General features: G+C 39.6%; 1 protein-coding gene across 1 annotated transcript; it reads right to left on the bottom strand.

The window, feature by feature from the left end:
- Positions 1-2,421: 2,421 nt before the first annotated feature.
- LOC133955510 (CD81 protein-like) lies at positions 2,422-27,597 on the bottom strand. Its single transcript, XM_062390378.1, has 8 exons — positions 27,400-27,597; positions 20,412-20,526; positions 9,980-10,077; positions 8,615-8,689; positions 7,551-7,664; positions 6,510-6,608; positions 5,176-5,259; positions 2,422-4,222 (listed from the first exon to the last, which is right to left on the bottom strand). Exons 1-8 carry the CDS (start codon positions 27,463-27,465, stop codon positions 4,160-4,162), a joined length of 714 nt encoding a protein of 237 aa, XP_062246362.1. The 5' UTR covers positions 27,466-27,597; the 3' UTR covers positions 2,422-4,159.
- Positions 27,598-27,717: the final 120 nt, after the last annotated feature.

The raw sequence follows: 27,717 nt of genomic DNA, 5'->3' as shown, positions 1-27,717 counted from the left end.
GGCATTGGAGATTGCTGACTGCAGCTACAGATTCTATATTAGAGATCAAACCGCTTCACAGACCCCCTTTTTCAATTTATACCATTTAGCACATAGCCTTCAGTCAAAAAATGCTCTTCATCTATTTTACATCAAGTACATCGTAGCATCCCTTACATGTGTGGGTGCAAACTGGATTGTTCAGATATGGTTTGAAACACACACCTGTACAAGGTTCCACATTCGCACGGTGTCAGGACAAAAACCAAACCACGATTTTCAAGAAAGTCTCTGTGGAGCCTGGTGATAAAACTGTTATTAGACAAGGCAGGGTTTGAAACCATTACTAAAGCTCTGAGTGTTTCAGCAGCACAGCGGCCTCCATAGCTGTGAAATGAAAAATCTGGAACCATCAGGACTCTTCCTACAGATGGTTAAACTGTGCAAAAAGAGCATTGATCAGAGCGGTGACCACAAACCCAAGAGTCCCATTAAACACAGCTCTAGATTCTATGAAGGAGACGCTGCTGATGGACGACCTTCAGGTCTTTGAGTCAGTGTACAGAAGACACTATGGGTAAAAGATGTTCCAGCCTACTGGAGTTGGACAAACATTTAAGATGACTCGGAGAGCAAGAGAAAGCAAAAGAAAAATACTGTTTTCAAAATTAATGGATACAGCACTGGCCTCCTTAACCATGGCTTCATGTCCCATCACCTAAGAAAATATTTGATCTTGTGAAAAGATAACTGCACACACCAGTGTGAAAAAGAAACCAGAAGTGATCCAGTACTATAACCAAACAAAATCATGGATCAGATGTTTTGCACCTACACATGCAAGCGAAGAACACGGAGTTGGCCCATGGTGCTTTGGCACAATGTGCTGTATGTTGCCACCATCAATGCCTACACTAACTACACTGCACAACACCCTGAACTAGTTCATAAATTGAGAAAGATAAAGTGAAAATAATGACTTGTGGTAATCAAAAACGAGATATATAATGAATCCTTTGAATATTAAATGATGAAATAAATTGATTTCCAAAAATATAGCAAAGAAACACTCAGCCTTCCATGAAATAACATTGTAGGTCAATAAGGGTCATTTTTGACCCATGTTGTGCCTTAGAAGGGGTTTGGATAGCTTGTGTATCAAAAGGTTAAAGCAGAGCATAAATCCAAAAACCAAGGTATTTATAAGACTCTACTCATTTAATTAGTGCCCAATTCAGAGTAGAAATCTTTAGTTCAGAATGACTGTCTATCAATTTTCTAGAGAATAGCAAACATTTTGTTTTATCTTTGTTTAGTAATAATTCGAGTTTTATCAGTCTGTACAGCTGTACAGCACAGAAATCAAGATGCAGCTGTTGTACTGCCTAGACAGCAGAGAGTTCTGTAGTATATAAAATAGCTTTGTCCCTGTAAAGGTGAATCTTTGAATTGAAGTGATAGTGAATTTTTTAACAGTTTTTCCATATATGAAAATTTGGAATAAAAGTGGTCCTAGGATGGATCTGTGTGGAACCCCTCTATTCACATCCACAAAGCTGGACTGGAATCCATCAGCCACAAACCTTTATGTTCTACCACTAAGGTCATAAAAATCAAATTACATGATTTATTATCAAACCCAATCAATTCTAAACATTTAAATCCATTTGACCATTGACTGTCAATCGCCTTGGATAGATCAATAAAATGGGCAGCACAGTCCTGTATATTAACTAAGATAAAAACATAATTTAAAACCAGATTGATACGATTTTAGGGTTAGAGTTAGTGTTGTGATAAAAACGTTGTTAACTGATCATTAACCAGCCTCTCAAACACTTGAACTAAACAAGACAGTTTCGAGAATGGATGATAGTTATTGAGCTCATTGGGCTGACCCCCTTTAAGTAAGTAAGTAAGCTTATCCCAACAATTTTCTTTCAGATTTCTTATTTATTGTTGCACATAAAAAACATAAATTTATCAGTTATACTGTTTTGTTTGATAACCTGAAATGTTTCCAAGTGTCTATATTGATAAAGGTACATACTGTACATCCTTTGCAGCCAAATCCCATACAATGGAAGTAAATGGTGACCAATTCTTCAAATGTATAAAACAGGGGGAAAAACTCATATTCAACTCAAAACAAGGTCATTGTCACCGTGTGTTTTAGCATAGTGTCTGTGCTCCCATTTTTCTGTGAACTATTCCTTTAAGGTGGGGTTTGCAGCTAGCCACCAGGGGGCAATTGAGACACTTTGGGAGCTGGATCCTTCTATGATCTGTGAACAACCAAAACCTTAAGAACCCCTAAGAGATTTTGACTGAGATTTGCATACTCTTCTAGTCACTTTATCATTATCCTGTGGCACAGCATTTTATTTACCAACCAATTTTCATGTTATGAGTTCATAAGGAAAAAAACAAGACAAATTCAAATTTATTTGTAAAATACATTTAATCCCTTTATATTTGGGCAAACCAAAGTCCACAAGAGTAGAGAGGGTTGAGATTTAAGTGGCAGTGAGGTCTGAGTGTGTTACCAGGTTCCAAAATGCAGCAACATGGACAGACTCTGTCAAAGACACACAGCTAGTGCCTTAGATAGGTGTCGTTTTTTGCTCATGACGTATTGAAGGTTTGATTTCCTCCCAGTCAACACTGCCACTCAAACTCCCATCCTCTGTTCTGACTCTTTTGACGACGTACCGGACAAAGATATCACAATACAAAGAGAGATAAAGGCATATATTGTCTTTTTACAGCCTTCATTATTTTCATTAGTACAATACCTCAGAGCTGTAAATATTACAAGACACTTTTTACTGCTTCTCAGTTTAAGTATGAAATGTTAACAAGACAAGTTTTAGTTGGCAGACAAATGCTTTGATAATATGGAGGGTTACACGGGGTGATAAGATGGTTCGATGAACGTGTTTATGACACATTGCGCCGCTGGGCAGTTATGCCCAAATGACAGTGGCAGATGGATCTAGAAGGAACAGACCACAGCACCACCTATTTTTAAGCCCATGTGATGAAAGAACACCCCATTGGACTAAATAGTGAGCATGTTCAATTGCCAGATGGAGTCAACACTTTAGTGTTAATGTGCCTGCACTGTCTTCTACTACTACACACATCAGCACTGCTATTAGCCTGAGACTATTAAAAAAAGTCACAAGAGCGTAAACACTTGCAATATCAAATTTGACACAACAGCCCTGAAAAACAGTTAATTTGTGAAACAGACAAATGTATTGATATGGGCGATGAATATGACTTGGTTACGTATTAATGATGAATTATAGTTAAGGGGAGGGATATGATGGGACTACAGCTGGGCCAGGTGCGAGTTTTCACTGGTCGACTCCAGAAGTCTCTGCACCTGGACAAAAACACTTCCAGAGCACATTCCCTCTTCCCTCAATCCTTCATGCTAAACTAATCTAGTCACCCACTGGCTCTAGCTTTCAAATTGTAACCCCAAGACACGAGATTGGTATGGACCCTCTCATCTTGCATCTGATGTGGATTTGAGTCAAGACAGTGATCTGTGGGATGGGGGGAGTGCGTTTGTGTCACGTTCACTCCACTTGGTGTGGTGAAGCCGATGCTAGTGGCGGATTAATAAACCATCATCTGGTTCAGTCTGGGACAAGCTGAATTAGCATAGTGCAGGAAGAATACAGGAGAAGAATTTACTGTAATATCCATGCTCATGCAGTCATAAAGCACTGTTAATATATATATTTATATACAGTTTATACATAACAGTGGAAAAAAAAAACATCTATAAAACCAAGAATATAAGAGCATGTTCACAGGCAAGGAGGCAGTAAACAACTAAATAAACCCTAAAGGATTAAAGCACCAGGACTGGTAAGAGAAATGTATGTGTGACAGTGTGATATTATACGAATCTACTTATCAGATTAGGAGAGAACTGGTCAAATATGCAGAACAGCATCTGTGACTAACAAAACATTTGTCGACAGTGTCATGAAAATGCTCAATGGAGGGTGGTTTGTACGTTGTCTTCTCAACCAGCTGACTAAATCCAGCAAGCAATATATATGTGAGGTTTCCTGCTTATAAAAGAAAAGAGTGAATGAGACAGCGACTGCAACGTCGACCTTCCTTCATTTGCACGTCTGCTGGCAGCGCCCCTGTAGCTTTAGTACACCGGGCTGTTGCGGATCCCGCAGCACAACACCATGCTGAAGATCATCTCAAAGATCTGAGAGGAGGAACATACACAGAGGACATGGTTAGATATCCACCATAGAAAATCGACAATAGTCAGTTACATCAATGCAATATTCAAACCTAAATAAGCACTACAGCATCCAAATAAAACTTACACCAATGGTTTGACATTCTGAGAGATATGTTTGGGGTTTTTTAGTATCAAAAAGACGATACCAATTATTATTAGACTGGACTCATATGTAATGTATATGTTGGGTCGATGCTTGACTGTGGCCGTGCCCAGCATTCCGGACCGGCACTTTCATCATACAACATAGCTGGCTTTCAAGCTACCGGGCCATGCTAACCATTAATAAATACTAAAGACATACAGGGTAAAAGTTTTAGGGTAACTTACATCATGAAACGATTTATTGAGAAACAAAAAGACTGAATGTCTTAGCCGTGTCCAATTGTTTTTTAAGAGACACTTAAAAAGAGAGACTTTTGTGTGAAGCACTTTGTAACCTTGTTTAGATAAGGGCTATACAAATAAACGTATTAATATTATTGAACAACAAACGCAAAGTGCCAAGGCCGAACATTTGTTCGACAATGCATAGATGCCCAGTGAAGTAGATCATTACTGGCGCATGCAGGAAATCTGTCTGTTAGTTGCTCTGGTTTACTGTTTTTATTTTCTGTTTAAGCGTTGGTAACATAACTTCCCTGTTTTGTGGCCATACGAAAGAGCTGTTACTGTTGAAGTCAGTGTCAGTCACAGTATCGGTGTCTAAGGCTACTAATGCAGCTGAACCAGCATAAATTTTGAATGATCTCTTTTATACATTGTACTTATAATCATTTCTTCATTGCATTAATCAATATGCAGCGTTGGCCCACACAACACTCACGTCCATGACTACGCGTCACTACGTGGTGGAGGTTAAATGAAACATGCTTGTGGTTTGACATCAGTGACGTGCGGCTTCATGTCCTCACCATAATAACTGCCACCACCAGAGCGGCGATACCGATCAGGTAAACCTTATCTGAGAACAGCTCCTGGATCCGTTTGTGGCAACTCTGCAGAGGAAAAACATCAAAACATGATTTAATATATATCAAAACAGCAATAAAACCTTGCCTGCTCTGATTGAGGATAAAGAAAAAAATAAGATCCATGTTTTAGTATTCAGGCATTATTCTACAGTCATTCCTCTTTTTCACTCAGTGTATTATGGCAAATGCACATAAGCAGGAGTTAATAAGATAATTATTGATATCTTTTAAAACCTATTAAGAAAGACCTGTCTTATGAAATACAGTTGCTTGTTGAGATTTATGTTCTCACACAGGAAATGCGTAGTAGTGATGATGGAGGCAGATCAGTGTTTCTTTCCAGGCCCCTGACTGGTGTAACTGATCACATTTAAGAAACAGTTTGACATTGTGGGAAATATATTTATTCCCTTTCTTACCTAGAGAAGGAATCGAAGATTGATAGGTGCTGTAATGGAGCTCACGCCAGAGCAAATTAATTTAGCAGCACCGTACACATGCTAATGAAATATTATATCTTGTTTGTTTGATCCATACAAAACCATCAAAGTAAAACAAGTTGTGGTTTTCACAGGGAGTCATGAGCTGTAGCGGTTTCTTCCTGATACCAGCCAGGAGCAGTGACTTGCCAGAATCTGGTCCGACACGTGAATTGTTGTTTTTAGATTTCTGTTGTGGATGAAAATGTCCACTGAGCAAACACTGAAGTTGTGAAAAGTTTGTTCTGTTGTGAATAGATTTAATCCATGATACGGCCTGTTCATTTATATGATTCAGAAGTGTTGGTTACAGACACAGGTTTCAAAACATAACACCAAGATTTATAAGCTAATACCTTCTCAGCTCCAGCTCTGTACACAAAACAGATGTGTGAAAATAATCCATCCTCTCATCTGAGTCTGTTAAAATGTGAATAAGCACATTCTCTATTGAACTGTTCCTACATTAATTGTGTATTTATGAGTATTGTGTGGTTCCAAATAAATCATCTGCATATTTGTTTCAAACAAATTTGAGTTTTTATAAAGACTCTGTACGTCAGACATATATTTCATTCCTCTCCCATCTGCAGATCAGACAACTTGAAGGGCTCTTGATGAAAAGGCTGAGGAATATTAACGCTGCAGGGACGTGGTTTTGTGCTTATTAATGATATGGGTTTTGACAAATACTGTATCTTTAATGCAAACTACTCAAAATGTCAGTTTTGCTTATGTTCCTGCATAGTTGCTGCATTTGGTGATAAAACAGCTGAGCTTGAAGATGACACTTACATCGCTTATTTTACCGCTGGGGCAAATGTCAGTCAGGCCAAGCTTGTCTGTGAGGGTTGTTATAATCGACGTCCCCTGGTCTTTACCACAGCAGTTCAGCTGAAACACAAAGACAACATAGTAAAGATCCTAAAAATGTGTTCAAAGCTCATTTCTTTATGAAAATATGTAATGTTGCGTTATTAATCATACATACATTCATTCATGTGAAACAATAAGAAAAACTAATAGCCTTATGAGACCTACACATTTTGAATTACAACCCAGGGTACAGTATAAGGACATATGTCATACAGAACAACACAATTATGACCTCATGGATATCCACTACAATCGTGGACCACAACCTCATCAGGTCAAAACTGTGCATTTCCTCTGATTTTATAACATATATGATTAATAAGGATGGTATTTTTGTTCTTACTCTAATGTTCACACTTTCATTTCCACTTGTGCCATAATTACGAATGACTGTGATGCTCATCATCATGGTTTTAGATTCAAGAACTGTTGACCCATTTTTTGAGAAGCATCCTGACACTGAGGTTGGTTATATGCGCCCACATGTGACAGAAAAAAATGTATGTGCAAATGTTAAGAAAACTCTTATTAGCAAATTTCAGAGTACAAATTAACAATGAATAGTAGGAGAAACATGAAAAGAAGGGCCTTTGGAGCCAGTTGCTTTTTAGGAAAAAAGCTATATCAAAGTCAGTGTACCGCTGTTGTTTAAATGAGTGAATGTGTTTGATCATGACATAATATAATTAAAGCTTATTTAAGACAAACTGCAGAATACAAGCAGTTACACTGAATTACAAAAACTGTGCTATTGTTGTCCACTGAAGGGTCCCAGCCTTCACAGGGGTCTTTACTATTTATTTTTAATTCGTGCAAAATTGACCTGATGACCTAAAGGAGATGGTTTTAACAAATTAACCATGTGGTTAATTTGTGTTTACAAATAAAATTCAATATTGATCGACATTTATAGCATAGAAGTATATTTATATTAACATAAATGATAGATTCTATATTTACCGTCTCATGGAACACCTTGAGAACAGCAGCCGTCTGTGTCTTCTGCTCAGTGATACTTGTGGTCAAGGCCTTGTCATACACAGAGTCATAGAAGTTGATCATCTCCTTCGACACCTGAAACAGAAGCAAGGATATTTGTGTGGGCTCTGACTCAAAACGTAAGGGTGTTGTTACCCGAGTTCAAGCTCAGGTGTATAGATTTAAGTATAAGTAAAGCACTTTTTCGAATACTTGTTTGAAAAAGAAGGACAGAATGGACAAGCAACACATATCAAGGGCTTTAAGAAGCAGGAACAGAGCATCCATAACTGATAGTAAATCAAAAGTACAAAACGAGCACAAATGTCATTTCCGGCAACCATCTCTGTTTGGATTAGGTAATACAGTCAAAATACGGAAAATTGGACCTAAAAATCTATTTATTTTTTTATCCAGATGGTAAAAGACATCTTTGAGGATTCTGGAAATCAAGATGCTTTGTATTGGAAAGAAATGAGGTGACAACTGGGATAGACATTCATGGACGATTAAAGTATAATAATATAGATTCTTACAGGCTAATCTTAAAAAATTTCACTCAAAACGACATTGAATAGCTCAAAGATAATTACATTTTACATGTATAAACTCAGAGGTGTCAGTCTTTTTAAAATGGGTTAAATTGACCATTGAACCAAGACTGAGGAGCCTTGGTCCGGATGGGGACCAAGAACCAAACCATGTCACTCTAACAGATATCCTCTGCAGAGACTTAGAGAAGGAGAGAAGTATGATCACTCTGGTCTGACCAGAAAAATGATTCGACAAAAAAATACAGTTTATTTTTTGGGGATTATTTTAATATTTGGATAAATTATTTTCATATTTTTAAAATTGTTCACTTGCTTATTGAGTGTACCTCACAGGGCAACACTGACCAAATCTATTTATTTAAAATCAAATCAACTGTATGAAAAGAATATAGGGTAAGAATAAAAAATAATAATTTGTAAAGCAACTGTTTTTGTTGTACTTTGGGGCTCAATGGTGAATAGCTATTTCATTTAGCATGTTTGTAGTCTTACAGTGTCTTTGTGCATGAAGCCCCAGATTCCAGCTGCAACTTCACATGCGAATAGGATGACCAGGCAGGCGAAGAACTGCAGGGGAGGACAGAAAAACAAAAGATAATTGTGGAGATGTCTTGTAAAGAGTGTGTGTGTTATTAAGTCAAATGCATTGAGCATTCTAAAAGGTCAAACAAACATCAAGTGCACTTCTTCCCTGATAAAAAAATGGAAAGCCGCTTTATTTAAAAGTTATACATGAGGATTTGATCGCCACTAGATGTCGCACTAGCAAGTAAACCCAAAACAAATGTTTTGAGGCTACACCTCCCCTCCCGTTCTGAACAAGGTGTTCCCTATAAAGTCTATGCGTATTGTGAAACCCAGTGAAAACAGCCAGTAAATACATACAACCGGAATCACAGCTGAACCACAGCCTCTGTGTGAAATACTTTGGTTTCTAAATGTGTGTTTTGAAAGTGCAGCACTCACTCAACAGGCCTGCCTGATGGCTGGAGCCCAGTGCAGAAATAGGGCTAATATTGGGTGACGTGTTCATGTGGGTGTCATGTAAATTATTTTCATATCCTTATGAAACCACCATAGCATAATTTAGTCCACTACAGTGTCTGCATATTGACACCACACTGCAGACGCAGGGAAAATGCCCCTACTCCTGTATATCTTTTTTGTAGATAATCTCTTTTTAAACCTGTAACACAAGTTTTTAATATGCACAACATATAATGAGCATAATAATCAGTCAACACCTTTGCAGAGTATTTCTATCTTTTGCACTGTTTGTGATGTTCTAAAAAAACTGTATCAGACAGGCTGGGTCCCATATGTCATATTTAATCACCTAATCGCAACAACCTGCAGGGTGGGCTAATGGAAACCTCTGATAATGCTAATTTCACAGTAGTAGTATTATGAGGGCTATCAGAGAAGCCGGTGAAGCTTAATGTCATTATGTCAAAGATAGCAATGGTAACAGATTACATATGAAATACTCCCTCGGTAACTCCCTCTAGAATAAATACAGGAAAGTTACTATATTGTTAAGGGGTTTATACAATGCTAAGAGAGGAACTTTAAGTATTTCAAACTCAGCATTGTTTGAAGCCATGTTCTCAACTCAACTTGCAGTCGTCTTCTTGCCTGACTTTGTAGGTACTATCCTGCAAATCATGTTACCTTCTCACATGTTGATCAGTATAATATGGTAAAACCTTGGTCTGTGTGTTATATCATCAGTGCGTCGTCATGTGCAAGAAGAAACACCAACAGGACATGCTCATTGGCAAATCATTCCATGAATCTACTAGGAGTGTCTTACTCCAGAGGGAACCTTTAAAGGTGATAGATGTGATTGTGACTCACAGTTCCCAAAAGACACTGAGACTCCTGGATGGCGCCATAGCAACCAAGGAAACCGACTACCATCATCACTGCACCGACAGCAATCAGGATGTGGACACCTGAACAGAGAGACAGAGAGATGGACAGAAAATATTGACTGATTAATATCCATGGCAACACAAATACATGTATAGGTTTTGGAAACCTTCACATTCTGCTACTGAGAGAAGAAGTAATCAGCTATAAAAAGGATGGAAACTGCAAGGGAAGCTGTGCAAAAAAAAAAAAAAAAAAGAGTCAGGATCCAGTTCTGCTCATAGGGGGTTGTTCTGTGTCTTCTTATACAAAGTATGCCTGTTTCATAATTCACATCTTTCTTTTTTTCCTTCCCTCGTGGTTATACCATCAGATGACTGCAGATTAAGATTGTGTGGCAAATGAAGGGGGTGCAGCATGGATAGAAAGCTGTGAGAAAGTACTGAAATGCCTCTTCAGAAACAGTCATTAGTCTTTCTCTTAGCTCTGATCTTCTCAGGAGGTGTGTGGTGTTAATCTAAATCTGTATATTTTGTTTTGTTTTTATTTTAAGCAGGATGGAAAGAAGAACGGCAGAGGAGATAGAAGGTATTATATAATTGCTGTTCTATGGGTTTTTGATATAAATTCTAAGCACATATAAAAGGATCTCATACAAATATTTCGTTCTGAATTTGTTCAGTAGTTTGTATTGGAAAGCCTGTGAGAGAAAAAACATCACAGAAAATCACTTCACTTTTTCCCCCCTTTCTTTTAAGACCAATCCGCTTTTTTAGCAACTTTTACTGAACGATGGCTCAAGACTTTCCTACATTGTTAAACAGGTTTCTCCACGCAGCAGTTTAGTTTCCATTCATTGCTGTAAACTTGAAAAAAACATTCTACTAACAGAGTAGCCGATTGCTTAAGTGAGGTCATTTATTACAGTGATTACTAGGGATGCACCGATATGGAAATTCTTGGCCGATACCGATACCGAAATTTAAAATAACAATCTGGCCGATAGCCGATACCAATATTTGTCTATTTTCTTTTTGTTGTTATTCATTCACCCTTTTGTGCCAGAAAAATAATTAAATAATTATTTAAAAAGCACTATTTAAAAAAATGTCAGCCCTTCATCACTCTTATCTTTTAATGAGCACAAATTTATGAAACAATCTTTGATTTAACTAAACTTTATTTAACAGAGACATATTATGCCCATTTTACCGCAAGTTGAAATGGTTCCTTGGGATCTTAATGAAATGACTGTAACATATTTTGGTCAAAATACCACAAGTATAATTTAAAACAGCACCTTTTTGCCCTGTCAAAGTATCATTATAGAGAACGCTCTTCTCATTGATTTACGGTAGCAGTATTGCCCGTTTATTAGATGTGTTACGGCTTCTGTGTGTAGGACGTATGTTGTCAATTCCCTTGTTACCTGTGCATGAGACGGATGAATAGAGCCGATGCACATGAGAATAAAGTACTTAAACAGACGCTACGCTCATACTTACACTGCCTCAGTTTGACCTGTTTTTAGTGTCGGGCAGTAATCACATCGCGTCAACACCCGCGCGAACAGAGGGTTCCCCCAGCGGTCGCCGTAGCTGAGGTGATCCGCGAGAAGGGCCCGACACGCGTCCAGAGTGGCCGCGTGGTCACCGCCCCGCGGTCCAAGAGAAAGAAAGCCCCCGCACCAGCGACGCTGTGAGGTGCCACCGGATGAGGACCTCCCGGTGCCGCACACTGAGCCTCCGGCGGCGCGGAGAGGAGGGCGACGGAGCGACTGCTCCCCCAGCCGCGGCACGTGCCCAGCGGTTTTACCACAAATATGAACATCGGCCAATGATATCGGTGAAAGTCAAGTTTATTACCGATAAGCCGATATCAGTAAACGAGGCGAATATCGGCCGCTACCGATGTACGGCCGATACATCGGTGCACCCCTAGTGATTACATCTGGTTTTAATGCTTTTGAACGCACAGACACATTTGAAAAGTCAAACGCTAATTGGTGGTGCATTCACGTGCCGTTCAAAGGCTCAGAAATGTCAGATATTAGTGTTAGCTGATGATGAGTGTTGCTTCAGCCAACAAAATAAGTAAACATGCCCATGATGAAGAGGAAAATACGAACTTAGGAGCCCCTTCAAATATTATGGTGCTATACTAATTCAGAGGCAAGACGCTTCCTTTAACATAACACCAATGACAAAATAAAATCATAATTGAGCTCAAGGGACTTTTAATAATTTGAGATATTATATTATTAAACTGAACTATTGTTCATGGTGTTTCATAATTTTATTCATGTATTTTTTTAAAAATGTATTCCACTGTCTCTTTTTCTATTTGATAAAGATTGATAACTTTTGGACTTAAGAAAAAAAACAAAAAAAACAACTCAATTCAATCCATCTTATTCATTTCTGGTGAACAATGAATAACTGAAGTACAAATGTGGACGTCGGTGAATCAGGTTGTGAATGCAGCTCTCTCTCTCTGTTCAGTCTCAGCAGCATTACTCCTGCTTGTCAGCTCAGACAAAATTCGATTGTAAACCACTAACTGCTCCTGTACCTCGTATACATCATCCCCCATCTCTTTTCTACCCAAAGAGCCACTCACATACTCAGGCTAATTTATAAATTGATATCTTGGCCTCTGACCAAGTGCTCCTTGACACAGTCATCCTGCAAGGCTGTTTGGCGATCTCAGCCTCTCCCTCTCTTGCTACACCAAGACCCGTCTGTCCTTTCTCTATAATACAGTTGCTCATTCAAAATTATGCTCGCAATAATTCCATTTAATTACAATGTGTTCTTCTGTCTGTCTTTATTTAATTTTCTCATGGATCCACCCTTGCTTCCATCCATCAGGCCTTCTGTATCTCTCCCGTTCATTCTGAGGAGGAGCTGATTACCATGAGATAATGCAAACATGAAGACTACATGATGTGCGATCATGGAGGAAGTGAGTAGTGATAAGAAATGGTTCTGAAACGTTAAGCTATTGAACCTTTATCAGAATGTGCTTTTAATCTGTATAGCTCTATAAGTGTAAGTGTTGTTGAACCAAAGTGCTTCTGGGATGTCTGAAACCCCACACTCCCACACCATTTTGAGGTTGTTCTTAATGGAGACAGAGGGTTGTGTGTTGAGATGTGCGGTCGTGTGCCTTACATTTCATCTGGGAAAAGGGCTCAACAAAAGCCGTACATTAACTTGCTGATGCTTCAAGGTGCTGTACTGAGCAGTGAGCCAGAGTCCACTACACAAACACAATTGATAACTGAGGAAAACAGAATTGGGTACACTTCATGCCCTGTTCTCCTATCCTGAGTGATCAGATCACAGGTGGACAGATCTAAGTACATCTATGAACATGCAGTGAGGACAAAATAGTGATCTGATCACTCAGACCACATTTGATGGTGGTCTGGGATGTATGTGGTCACATTCTTTGAGCTGTCTAAATCAAAATGTGTCCTGGGCCAAATTGAAGGACCAGCTCCTCAGCTGACGTCTTCTGACCTGCTACAGTTTCATAATGAACAAAAAGTATTTTTTATCAGTTCAACTGTCAGAGCAGGGAAGTGAGATCTACTCAAAAATCACTATTGACGGATTTTAATGCCAGGCACGAAGTGAGGTACTTGGAGCTGTCCACTTGTGATTGGATCCTCCCTGCACAGGACCACAGATGTGTGACATAAAAAAAACTGCTGAAAGCTTTCTGTGTAGAAATGCAGTTAGAGGGAAGATGGTGTGCCAACAGGAGTGTGCACTGTTTTGTTTGGGTAATTCATTACATATTTCCCCCTGTCTATCATGGCAGACTTTCCTCACCATCTTCTGGTAGATTATGGGGATTCATGGTATTCAAAATGGCTGGAAATGAACTAAACTCTTAATAAGAGTTTACAGCCATGTTTGCAGCTCTTGGGGGCTGTACTTAGGCACAGTGGTGCTTTCAGCTAAGTATGCTAACATTTACTAAACAGCACTAAACACCAATTACAGCTGAGGCCAACAGGAATGTCCATGGGTTTGCAGGTATTCAGTGATAAACCAAAGTATCCGACAAACACATTTTGATTTGTTGATGGAACAAAAACATAAAGTGAATACATGAACAATATCAGTTTGTTCAATTGCATAGATGAAACCGTGGCCCCTAAATTTTAAGTACAAGGGAAAGCAAACTCATTGGAAGTAATTCTCTCTGGACCATGAATGTCTGACAAAAACATCATGGCAATTCATCCAATATTGTGGAAGATATTTCACTTTGACGCAGAAAATAGAAAGCAACTAATCTAGTGAGTTTCTATGGGGAAAAAAAGAAAAGCAAGGCAATTATTTAAAAGTCGATATTTAGTTCTTTAAACATTCCACAATTTTTATCAGGGATGGAGTTTGCACTGTCGCCAGGGATGAGGCAGGTCACATATGGCAAAGAAATGTATATATTACATAAAAAAATGTGTGCCAATGTATATTTGTATTTTTAGAGATTCATCAAATATTAAAAACCCCTTTTCTTCTTTTATACCGAGCAAGAAACCACATCCACCATTGTTTTTTAAGTCAGCCAATAGAGTTGGTTTGGATCAATTAGGGAGTTTCCCTAAGGTGATGAAGCTAATATAACAATGAAGGTCCAAATATTTTCATCCAGATGCAATTAGCTGATTTGCTGAAGTCATCCGACTATTGTTTATTATACAAAGCCTTCCTCTCTGTTGCTTCCTGTTCCCTGTTATATTTCGGTAGTTTACTATGTATACTGCAGTCCAAGCATGTAAAGATGCCCAAATTCTGACTTGGGATTGTGGTGAATAGAGCCAAGAAAGACCTTTAAGATGGTATTTTATTAAGGACACTGAATGACTTCAGCCTGTATTGAGCAAACTCGTGAACACATTACATTTACATGTAACAGGTAGGAGGTATTATACTATTATATTATTATGGCCTTTAATTCCTCATTATGAGGACGTCTCTCTACAATGTAAGCAGAATATATTGTATTTAAAACAAGTGTCAAATATGTTTGGTCCGACAGAAGTTACATAATTGAGGTTTTGTATAGTTTTTCATTAAACAAATGAGTCAAGTCTGTTATCCGATAAAAACTGAAACATTTCTACCCATGGCCAAGATTAGCATCAACCGCCCTTCTTGTGACAGTCGCTAACTAGGTCACAAACATTTTGGTGTTTTTCAACTGACAATTTTTAAGTTAGGCCTTTTTGGGGAACAGATTTCAGTGATACTCAGCGTAGTCAAAAGTATATGTACCATAAGTTTAATTATGGTAAGAAACGCAAGAGGTTGCCATTTACTAATTGTGAGTGGGTAGGGGTGAGAGAAAAGAAAAGAAGATGAAGGAGTTCATATTGAAAAGTTCCTGGCAGCAGGAGACAAAGACAGGGGGAGGGGAAGGGAGGAAAATAAAGGGCCAACACAGTTAAAAGGGAGGGAGGGGGGAGGGACGGACTAAAGGAAAATGAAGAGAAGTGAGACAGCGCGACTGGAAACACTAACCACAACCAGATGGGGAAGTAATGGGCAACGACAGTGGAAAGAAACCGAGCGGAGTGAAGGAAAGGAAAACTTTCAAAAAGGAGGGAAGAAAAGGGGTGGGGCCGGGCCCGGAGAGGAGGTGGTTTGCTAGTTAGGAATTCTTTCCTGCACCGACTGGGCTGTTTCTCCCCTTCTTGGGAATGAGAGGGAGGCTTTATGTAATGGGTAAGATGTGATAACTGAATCTGTTTCAGAGAAAGTCCCTTAGTTGTTCCCCTTTTTTCACTGAAAACAGCTATGCAGCCTCAGAGTATGACAAAAACAAAGTTAAAAACATCCCCTCGAGTCGACTGTTTGAGACGGTCCAGCACCACAGCACAGACTGTCTGTCAGTGAGTGAGTCAGTCAGTGAGTGAGTCAGTCAGTGAGACAGTGCGTGAGTCACATTGGAGAGCGCTAGGAGTTTCCAAGACTTGCACATGTTCAAAAAGCGCACCCAGTGACAAATCTACAGTATGTCAGATCGCATGTTGTGTTAGAATGCGTCTCTTGTGATCACTTGTAAATGGATCTCACTTCCTCGCTCTATATGCAAATAAACAGAGCATTTCTGTGCCCAAAGACCAAATCATATTGTTTCTAAACCTGACTACAGATATTCCCAATACCAATGTGTTTGTGTCTTTGACAATTTAATGTACAGGCACAGAGGACATCAGCTGACCACAGTTCAAACACCTCCAAAGGGTGGTGGTTTGAGGTCTAAAACCTAGAGATGTCCACTAATTCCAGCTCTAAGCAGGACTATAATGATTAATGTTAAACAATGCATGCTGGTTAGGAACCTTGTTCAACTGTCGCTGGTGCTGAAGAATGTTCAAATATCATGTGACATTAAAACCTTGTAGGAGCAGGGCAGCTGCAGTTTTCTGAGTCAGGGGCTGTGGTCACTCTCCTCCTGTTGCACAGACTGAGCACCACATCTAGGACAACTGAATTTTATCCTACTTGGCTTAAGGCTTCGCTGACACACGTTGTGACATGTAACTTGTTCTTATCAAGATCCTTTATCTTATATCTTTTCCAAAAGGGATGTAATTATTTTATCTTCTCCCTTTTGGCAATTGTTTTTTTTTTGTTCAAAAACAGTAATGGCCTTATTTCTTTTCGGGCTCCTAGTTCTATCCCAATATGGTGGCCCTTATTTCTTTGTTGCAGAGTATATGTTTCTCAATAAAACATAAAAAACTAATCTTTCTACCAGTGTAGCTCCAGCAGGTTTTGCATGACATTTCACTCACACACTTTAATTCTAGATGTTTTCTAACTTTTATGTATGACCTGAAAATGTCTTCATACTTTTATGTATGACCTGAAAAGAGTTTACATCAACATTGAGGGCTGTGGGGGATAAGCCATTGTTTTGAGCTAATCGACAACTGCAGGAGGTAGAATGTGTCTGGCTTGACTTCATGTCCAGGCACTTTATCCTGCCAGCTCCTGAACACAAAGTCTGTGTAATGTCTGATTGAGCCGATGTCGGAATAGAGCAGGTCATTATCCAGATGATGCACAGCAAGTCAGTGGGCGTGACACAGAGTATATCCAGTAACGCAGGACATGTCTCATGCTGAATATTTCTGATTGTGTAAAACAGGAGCTCTGGACAAGATCTAGACCTGATTTAAACATAGGAACACATTCAGAGTTCTATGTGAAAATGGCTGAGAAACCCATTCTGTCAATTGTAAGTTTCTTTCGGTGTGATCTTCTTACATGTAAACAAAGCCAATATCTTACCACAGCTGTTGTCCTTAAATTATGTGTGTAGCGAGTTTGTCAGGCAATGTGATTATAAAATCACGATTGTGCACAGCCTGTGCGGAGTAGAAGCTTGGAAGTGACTCCTGTTGTCTTAATGGGTCGCCTCTCAGTCTCTATTTAACACTTGCTACTTTGTCTGACATCGGTGGAAAAGCATGTTCATTGGATGGGTTTTATTGTGACTTCAGCTGTATTAAATGAGTGTGTAAGTCAGCACAGGGAGTCGGAGAGAGTAGGCAAGATCACAAATGACCCCATGAAACCTCTTGTGAACTTGAGTATTGTGATTTAACGACAAATTTTACTTTTCCATTTGGCCATGTGTTGTTTCTGTAGCAATAGTAGCAGACTTTCCCCCTCATTTTGTGTAATAAAACAAATCCTGCATTTTCCTTTCTTCTCACCTTTCCCTTCTCTTCTTCCTCAGGAGCAACAGGTGAAAAATAAAGAACTACCTGCTGTTGTTGAAGCAAGTTCTGAGAGTTGAATAGAGAGTTAACTTTGTGTGGGGTGTAAGTTTTTTTACAGAGTCATATGATGAGCAGTGTCCTCTGTCAGACCTGGTCACAAGTAGCTGGTGATGTGGTTGAGGCATGGCAGCCCCACATAATCATAATGGTTTTCACACCAGTTTAACAGTCTCACATCCAGGTTCCTGGGGGTCAGCTCTGTAAACCCTGCACTGAACGTGCATCATGAATTTCAAGTTAATGTTTTGTGAGTTTATATGTCAGAGGCTGTTTCAAATGTTACCAGTTGTTGTAAAAGGCCTCAGATCCAAATAAGGAACATTGCTCAACATCCTTTCTGATATATGATTGACAGCCATTAATCTAAATCAGGGTTGAAAGGTGGTGACTTCAACTGCTGTGGAGTGTGAAGGCCTGTGTATGCTTCTCCGTTTTGACGTGCACGAAAAGCGCTCCAAGGAGCACTTTTCGTGCACTCCAAGGAGCACTTTTCGTGCACCTCTGAAAAGGTGGCATTTCAGAGAGCCTAGGGATAGCCCTTGGCTGTGATTGGTCCGCTAACATCCGCTAACGACATTTCCGGACCTCAAACTTCCTGTTTGATTCCCTAGAGCACAATAAACCCAAAACACAACTACTAATCTAGGATTAATGTGACAGGTGTGTTAAGCCAGCGGAGTTGTCCGGCTGACGGTGGCTGGTTAGAGCACTAACGGCATATGTGTACGGTCAGATACGGTTATAACGTCATAAAGCCACCATGCTAACTGTGATGGTAACGGAGCAAAAACCTGCTGTCACGACTTTAATTCCACGGCTGTCATGACACTGTTTCTCAAATACCGTCAGGTTAAAGCAAACACTTGGTAGTAGTTAGTATCGGGAGTCCCTGCTTACTGTGTGTGGAAGCTGGGGGGGAAGCTAGCTACTTCCGTGTAGCAACGCAGTTTGGAAACAAGACCGGGGAACCGCTGTGCTAAGAAACGATAATAATTTCGACTTGCTGGGTGTTACTTTATTTTAGCAAAAACTGTCTTTTCTACGCGTCATCAACAGCCTTTTGCCATCATTCACTGTATGTGAGGAAAGCCGAGAGGAGGTAAATAAAGCTGCGTGGACTTCTTCTACATACTGCATGAGGTAGGCTTCTCTAAGCTCGTCTTCCGTTGCGCCAACTACTGTTCTGGCGGTGAATTGTTTTTCAGCACAAAAAGCTTGTAGAACCATAAATGAAAAAGAGTTTGTCCGATCCGTGCATAACAGAATCGGAGAAGAATACTTTAGCCTTAATGGGGGAATAGTGTAGGACTCACTGTAAGACTTCAACCGATCTTATGCTTAATGACCAATTATTTTTGTCTGTAGCACAGACCACACACCAAGCAGAACTGGGCACAGGGAAAAATGAGCTGGAAACTGTTTCATGTCGAAGCTTTTGATAGAGGTTTAAAATTGGAGAACTTGATTTCTTCTCATTGGTCGGACAATCACTTGTGTTACGTTAGTAAGGAACAAAGGGCCACACGAGCAGCCTTTAATCTGTTACTTTTGGCAGGGGGAAAGACTACCAGTGAACTTTGCTTTTGGAAACCTAATGCACACTGTGGTCTAACTAATTTATCATTTACTCAATGTTTACTTGGTGTTAGTGTCCAGACCAACTGACATCAGGTCAAATAAGTTGTTTGGCTACATTTAGTAAAAACTCCTGACCAAAGAGTCAATCTTTCAATTCATTATGTGATATTGTGCATGTATAGAATGTGTGTAATTAATTCAATCTAAAGATTTTGTGTACAAAGAGTAAGTTACAACAAAGTAAATCTCTTTACAAACATACCACAAATACTTTGACAGCTATTTGAAATATTTAGCAATAAAAGACACGTTTAATTAATTTCTGATGAATATCACAGTGAGGTTAAACAATAGATACTTGTTGATGAAAGATATATACTTATGTTCATTAATTGGTAATGTAGACCTATCATTTTAACATTAAAGGAAGTGATGTACCACTAATGGTTTCAGGATACAGCGGTGTTGTTCTTATGGGAAGTTTCCTTGTTGTGTGACTGTATTTCTTTACATCAACGTTCATCAATGTGGCTCCAATGAGTAATATGGGTAACACAGCTTCGATATAGAAGTATGGTCTGTTGCAGTGATCAGAAAATCTATCAGGATAAACATCAACCTTTATTTAGAAATTTGTATTGGTGTTTTGAACACCCCAATAGGAGCATACTGTATAGGCATGTATTTTTTACATTAATAGAGTAGCCCCTCAAATATATTGTGTTTTAAGAGTTGATGCAAGAAGATAACTCTTTGTTTCCTAAGGCAGTTTTATTCCTCTAGATTAGTTAAATGTATAAAATAACTAAATAATCTAGGAGAGTATTTAATTTGACTAAATCCACAGAGTAACAATGTTAGCTGTGTCTGATTAGTGGACCAAACAGTGTCAGTAATGCAAATAAACAAAAAAGCCAGAAACACATACTTTGAACTGTCTGTTCAGAGTGTTTGAGAAGAGATTCTCCGTTAGGGAAAGAGACAGTGTGGAGACAGACAAAGAGAAAGTATGAATTAGACACATACTGATGTAGAAGGTGCTGGGGGCATGGGCTCCCTCAAATTCCAGCTCCAGCAGGTTGCTTGTCTTCGGGTCGTGTCTCAACCACAGTGCCACGCCCAGGATTACTCCTCCTGCAAGCTAACACATACAACACAACATTTTATTTATTTAATTCAGGTAAATGCACAACATTCTGCTTAACAGAATGTTTCATCCTTACATAAGCCCAATTCTTTCTTTTAACTCCACAATTATAGGCACTAGGGCTGCTCAATTAATCACAATTTAATCGTGATTACGATTATTGGGCCAAACGATCACCTAATATACTAAACTACTATAATTGAGTTGAAACGATTGTTTGGCTTCTTTTTTTTGCGCAATTCAGTCCTTCCCCGAAAGCATTCTGGGGCCCAGCTGACTCTCAAGTAGCCGTAAATTGAAGGAGGGGAGTTGTGTGTGTGGTGACCAGTGGTGAAAAAAACAGCGCAAGTGGAAAAGCAGGGACTGCTTTTCTCAACCGCGCTCACGCCAGCCTGTTCAGACCGGACCAGCCTTTTTCCGTGCCGGTCAGTTGGTCAGAGAGTGTTAGGGTTGCCATAATTAAGGGTTTGAATAACCGGGCACCGATATCCTGGTTTCACTGAGGAATAAGACACACAGCCATCATCGGTGTTTATCTGAACCGGAAGTGATTCACTTCATTGCGCACGCTCGAGTCATTTAAAGAATAAAGCATAGACTTCAGAATAAGGGCACATTGATAATCGTTTGCATAATCGTGATTTCAATATTGTCCAAAATAAGCGTAATTTAGATTTTTTCCATTATCGAGAAGCCCTAATAGGCACCTCAAAATCGCATACGGAGGTCAGACATTTATCGAAACTGATATTTATAACAAACCAACCTAAATTTGCTCATGTCGGTTCATATGTTAATACCCTACCCCATGTGAGCATTCATGAACTGCATCACCCTGATTCATGTCCTCTTCCCCCGAACTGACCTGTGCTTACTTAACATCTAAACAATAAACACCGTCACTAATCAGAGGTTATTAGGACACAGTTAAAGTCCAAGACTTGTAGTTTGCTAGCTCTAATTCTTATAGGGAAGTATGTGCAAGAACAACAACTAGTCCAAATATTTAAAGGCAAAGTTTGGCAAATGTTCTCAATTCAGTAGACCTTTATATTTAACTCTGGCAAAATTAACTAAGAGAAATCCCAAAAATATTTAACTATTCTGTAAGTTCAATATAAGTAATGTAAATTTACACACAGGTTACAATCAAAGCAGTCAACATGAGGAACTCCTTGTTCACTTTTATCCTGACATCATCTACCAAACAGTTTCCTCAGGGAACTCCAGCAAATTTTGCATGTAACTTTGTTACTGAAATGTATTGTTCTTTAGGCCTTCCTGAGCCCATTTGTTTAGCCCAGGACAAAGAAATCCTAAATATAACTAGAGTTGGCATTCACCACAACCGGCACACAGGAACAAGCATCACTACACACAGCAGTGGTAAAATAAACCACTGTCCAGCACAACACAAATCCTTCCGCGCCATATGAGTTTGGACTTTTTTAATATACATCTGATTCTTGGATGTTAAATTAGAGAATTCGGCCAAACAGAATAACTTAATTAAACTAGCCAACGTTTGTTTCTGAGAAACGATCTGGGAAAAAAACTAAAAACAGGCCGAGTCATCCCGCTCCCTCCCCATACTCCTCCTCTAAGTGAGGTCCATTCCAGAGCTAAGGCCAGCAGCTGCCTAGCAACCAGATAACAAAACCATAACTGGCAAGAGCGTAAAAATTCAACACATGCACACACATGCACACTTTAAGTGAACTCTCCACCTACCACATGACTTACCACTGAAATGATTCACTTAAGTACATGAAGGCACATGAAACCAGATTTTATTGAGAGGTGTAAGTAATAGAATTTTTATAAATGATGTCTGAAGGGAGAACAGAGGCAGGACACAACTGAAATTCATTATCTCAACATATATAACTAGGCTAAGGGGTAGAGTCTTGGTTCCAACTTAGTTGCAGCTTCAAGGAAACTCAGAAGGGAGTGACTCACACAGACACAGATATCAATAGCCAGTCGCTTCTATGAGAAGGTAATGAACTAGTTAATCACAAATCCGTAAGATGGACTTTGAGACATCGTCACGGTATAGGTCATTTGACATCTTTAACTGTTTTGGACTGACTGTTGTTTTTTCTACTTCATATGACGGAAAGCAGTGGTTCTGACTACATATCACATATCGCCATCTTTTCAAACTAAAACAAGGTCAGCAGCGTTTTCTAACTACTCTGCTTAGTGGCTAGTGCTACAAGACTCTACACTGGAGAAGTGTGGATGCATCACTATATTGTCACTTGTGCAGACTTCACATAGATCTACACTAATTTTGTAAAGTCTTACTCCAAACATAACTACTACTTGTCTAGCCATAAAAGATTACCCTCCCACCAGACCACACTGAACAAAAAATATATGCCTTTTCTTCAATTGAGGACACGTATTTTGTCCCCAATTGAGTGGATTGTAATCCGAAATTTTTCGCCAATGGGGTTGACTAGATATGATGTATTACACATATACAAACACACACAATACTTTGGTATGATTCAGTCCAACATTCCTAGCTGTTTTCAGGAAAGTTCTGAGGATTGTTTTTCTATTCTCATTGTCAGCCTTAGACTTTTATAAAATTAAGTATTCTTCACATGTGTATTTGTCTTGGTGTAGCTTAACCTAATTTACCAGGATTTACATGCATTTTCTTGGGAAGTGTTTTGAAATAAAATTATTGCAAATTTTCTTCAGTACATAAGCTGAATAAGATGACAATCTAAGACTATGGGGAGTCAAAATAAACACAAAATTGTATTTCATTAAACACCAACTTCTTACTGAATTTAATTATGATAAGGAAAATAAAATTTAGTAGGGTATAAGCTCACACTAAAGAAAAGGGATGGTAATTTCCATTACAGCAAACTGATCCAATACTAGTGCATGAAAAAAAAAAAAGTATTTTAACAGTGGTATGTGACTGATTGTGTATAGAAATGATAACTGCTATCATGGTTGTATAGCCTGAAAAAACAAATACATATAAAATAATGATGCCATATCACTTGTGGGACTTTCCAGCGTGAAATATTGCCAAAGTGCTGACATTTTAGCTAGTTTCCTTTCCTGCTAACCATACACGACCGGAAACCACATCCCCGACGTTGTATTGGATCTGTGCACAGGTTACTTTGCAGTATTGGAGGCTTTTTAATGATGGTACTGGTATTGAAATATCTATACTAACAAGATACAACAGTGAAATGATACTGAAACTATAAAGTTGCTTCTTAAAAAAGCATGTGGTGTGACATCGGCATGGCCAAAGTTTCCCTGCCAGCTCTCCCTCAAGTGTCTATTTCTGCCTATCAGCCAGAGTACAGGGGTTTGTAGAATGCTGGGCATGCTGGAGGAGGGGGTGTGGGGGCTGGGTGTTGTCTGCTGTTCCCATACAACTCCTATAACTCCACAGAGAGGCATCTCCCTCCTATCCACCAACCCCCACTTCGACCCCATGTAGCCTCTTAACCCTCTCAGTGTCCAGTCTGATTTATAGAAACAGGAGGTCTCCCATTTAAAGAGGCCGCCTGCACTGCTGGCTGCTCAGTAACGGCACATCGCAGTCAAAGCATCTTTACAGATGGACTGGACATGTCTGCCCTGACAGATCCTTTCACAGGGCTCTTCAGAGAAGCCAATAAAACTAAAAGCCCTAATGTGTTAAAAAGTAGGGTGGCCCTAAAGGGATGTTGTAATGCAACACATTAAAGCCACATCGGGTGTATTACTAACACTATATCCGGGTCTATATAGTGTATGAATCACACACCCTTTTTTGGTATTTTCATCACAGGGGTAACCGGCATAAGGAGAAAGTCCATCCACTCCATGAACCAAGCAATCACATAAACAGGTTAATTACCACACTAACTGAGCTTGGTGTTATGAGAATATTGCATTTCAATTCAGGGGGCTGATGATAAACCAAATAGCGAGGTTAAAAACAAAGCCTAATGAAATTAAAGAAACCAAATCGCAATCCTTTAACTCTAACTAAACAAAGTCACGAAAACTTAATAAACCTGACCACCTCAGCCCTGCTGGTTTCACAGGAACAAAAGCAGTCAGCATGGCAACAGGCTACTAACCACCCTTATAAAAGGGATGATAACATACAGTGGTTGGTTTGTCATACCAGCAGTCAATAAAAAATACGTTTTTCACATAGTTTAAAAGTTCCAAACACAAATTTTCTTTCATAATTGCACTTTACTTTGAACAGAGCCGGTGCCAGGTTGTCCCCGAGCCCACTGACTTGGGATGGCGATGCTCTCTGAAAGAGCCGACATAGTCCAGTACATTTCGTTCGCCTCTGGTCAACTCTATTCTACTTGTTTTTCTTCCAGGAGCCAGAAGGAGAGGGCACAGTGTGTGGCCTAACACAAGACTGGATGGACTGTCTGAAGATCTAGAATCTGCAAATTCCTGTTTGTTTTCTCCCTTCACTATCTAGACATGGCAGTGTTGGTACTGTAGCTTTATTATTAACGCTGTGGTCTCTAACCACTGAAGGACGGTCCTGCAATGGGTAATACAGACAGAGCCAATTGGTCATCACAGTCGCTTTTCAACAGCAGCACTTATACCGCCATTCTTCACTGATAATGGCTGTCAGGGGGACGCCATCGGAAGAAACAGTATTTCCTGTCAGTCTCAAACATCCTTTAGTGGCTTGTTAGAAATACTACTAATGCTTGAATTAAAAGCATATATTTAAACTATAAGAAGCATTTCTAAAGAGACATTTTTATACAATTAGATGTAAGGAAAGTGAGAAAAATAAATAAAAAAAGATCTGTCAATAATGAAGGTAATAACTTGTTGCAATGCTAACTAAAGTGTCTACAGCTGTCTGAGTCACAATGATGCAGCAAATGTTACGCATGTGTAACAGGACATCAGGACAATAGAGATTTACTTTTTAAAGCACCAGAACACGGGTTGTTTAAAAAATGTAATACGTGTAACAACTTGATGCCCTTTTAGACTCTCCCCATTGGCTTCCTTATTTGCTAATGAGGCTATTTCTAAACTGGGGGACCTTACTGGAACATGTCACCCAGTGGCTCTTACAGTACTATTAACACTGATGTCTTGTACAATGCCTCGACCCATTCTGCATACGATTGTCATGATTGCAGATAAAATGTATCAAGATCATGTCATGTATGTGAATTATTGCCAACAAATCACACAATTAGCTGTCCCACAGTGATGACAGTCAAAGACAGATGGTACAATATGAGCTAGAAGAGAATGAACTTAAACATGGGCAAAATAGATGATTTTCTGTTTCTTTTCACAATTGTATTGTGCCATAATAACTTGCTGTGTGTACATTTTAAGTTTTTTTTCTATCAACCACTTAACTCAAGACTGAGTTATTATTTCAATGTAGATATAAGTCATTACATGGATCATCATGAGATGTGGTTCAGACATTCACGGCAGCAAGAATCCTACTGACTTTGCATTTGGTTATATGTAACAATAAAGGCTTTCTATTCTTCTTAACAGCCCCATAGGTTTGACTTTAAGCTTTAACTATTGGGTGGCCTGCCATGTAATTAGAGACAGACTTTCATGTCTCTGAGGATAAAGTTATAACTATGTGAGATTTTCATCCAGAGCCATCAGTGGTTTTATCTTATTATTGGTTCTTTGGTTTATGGCCAAATGCAAAACTAATGCCTTTTCTAGCTTATCTTTCTTTAAAAAGGGCTGAGCCTCATTGCCTCTTCCATTGCTGTTAACGTCAATGCATGTTGACCGCTTCTTTTATCACTTGTTCCATTCTTCCGGTTAACTTCCGGTTGGTAAATCGAGTAAAACGTCGTAAAACTCATTATTGGCTAATATGACTTCTACTAAAATATGTGTACACATTTATCAGACCATAAGGTCATATTTTCTCCAGTTTTGTGAAACTGGTTGTAGATCTCCCGGATTCTTTTGACAAATCTGCAAAATCTTTTTAGCAGTTGTGACTTAATATTTCTAAATTGTATAACTGTCATGTGGTCACATGTCCCTGTCCCAATGCCAGTGCTTGGAACATGACTGCGCCACATGACACACAAAACAATCACCAACATTAAATGTCCTTCCCTGAGAGTAACAAGAAAAACTAACGATGAAGCACAGTAAAACGTGAGACGAGGAGTTGTCTGAGAACGAATTGAGCAGCAGCTCTTACATAAGGAGAGTAAAACTAAACACCCACAAACGTTTCCATGATCCATCACCAAGCACAAGGCCTTGACTCACCAAATGAAAACCACCAAGAATCCCCCCCTTTTGCACACACGCACGCACACACACACTGGGAGGAGGATTTAGTCCAAACAAAGCTCCTCTCCGAACAAACTACCCAATGCGCCAAGACGATCTAACTCTAAACTGTTAAAGCGCCTGTTTATGTCACACACACATTATGCCACTTGTCTATAGAAATCCGATTCGTTTTATTCTGATGTATTAACCCCTCTACGTGTTGAGTCGTGTTCAGCTCGGTGGAAACTGGCCAGTTAACACTCGCCTTTCAGTCACTTTATTTGATTTGCCTAATTTCGCCATATTTCCCCGGAGTGGTGAAAAGGGGCTGGAGCACGGGTTTTCGGGTTGCAGTGATCATGATGAATCACGGCTGTACACCGTTTAAAGGACTACATTAGATTCATTCCAAGATTTGTCTTGTCTCATCCAGCGTCGTCCATTCATCCAAGGCTCGGCCGCCTAAACGAGCCCGGACCGCTAACTACAAAGAGGGGCGGCGCTGCTCTGCCCCGACACACAACGTGTGAAAACCACGCGCACAACAACAGAAAAGCCCACGGAGCTTACCCAGAAGATGAAGTTGAAGAAGAAGAGCAGGTACTTGATACATTTGGTGCAGCCTTCGACTCCCATGGTTATTTCAGACAGATACACGCGGCACAGACTTGACCAGACGGGGCAGTGAGGGGTTCCACGACGGGTAATGGGCTGAGTCTCGAGCGGGGATCCTGAGTCTGACTTCTGCTTCGACTAGGAGGCAACACCCAGCTCCTCCTCCCGCCCTCCCAGCCCCTGCTACCCGCCATCATCCACTCAGCGCAGCCGCATCTGACCGACAAGCAGCGGGTCAATCAGAGCATCGGAGCCGCCCACGCGTCTCTCCTG

Source organism: Platichthys flesus, chromosome 1 (assembly GCF_949316205.1).
Source record: "Platichthys flesus chromosome 1, fPlaFle2.1, whole genome shotgun sequence".
Taxonomy (NCBI): domain Eukaryota; kingdom Metazoa; phylum Chordata; class Actinopteri; order Pleuronectiformes; family Pleuronectidae; genus Platichthys; species Platichthys flesus.
Note: the sequence above shows the minus strand (reverse complement) of the source record. Positions and strands in the feature narration are given on the sequence as shown.

Coding starts and splice junctions, on each gene's coding strand:
- LOC133955510 (XM_062390378.1), bottom strand. CDS start 27,465: ATGGGAGTCGAAGGCTGCACCAAATGTATCAAGTACCTGCTCTTCTTC. Junction 5,260..6,509: donor CCAGCGGTAAAATAAGCGAT/GTAAGTGTCATC, acceptor TTTCCTCTGCAG/AGTTGCCACAAACGGATCCA. Junction 4,223..5,175: donor TGGTGGTGGCAGTTATTATG/GTGAGGACATGA, acceptor TCCTCCTCTCAG/ATCTTTGAGATGATCTTCAG.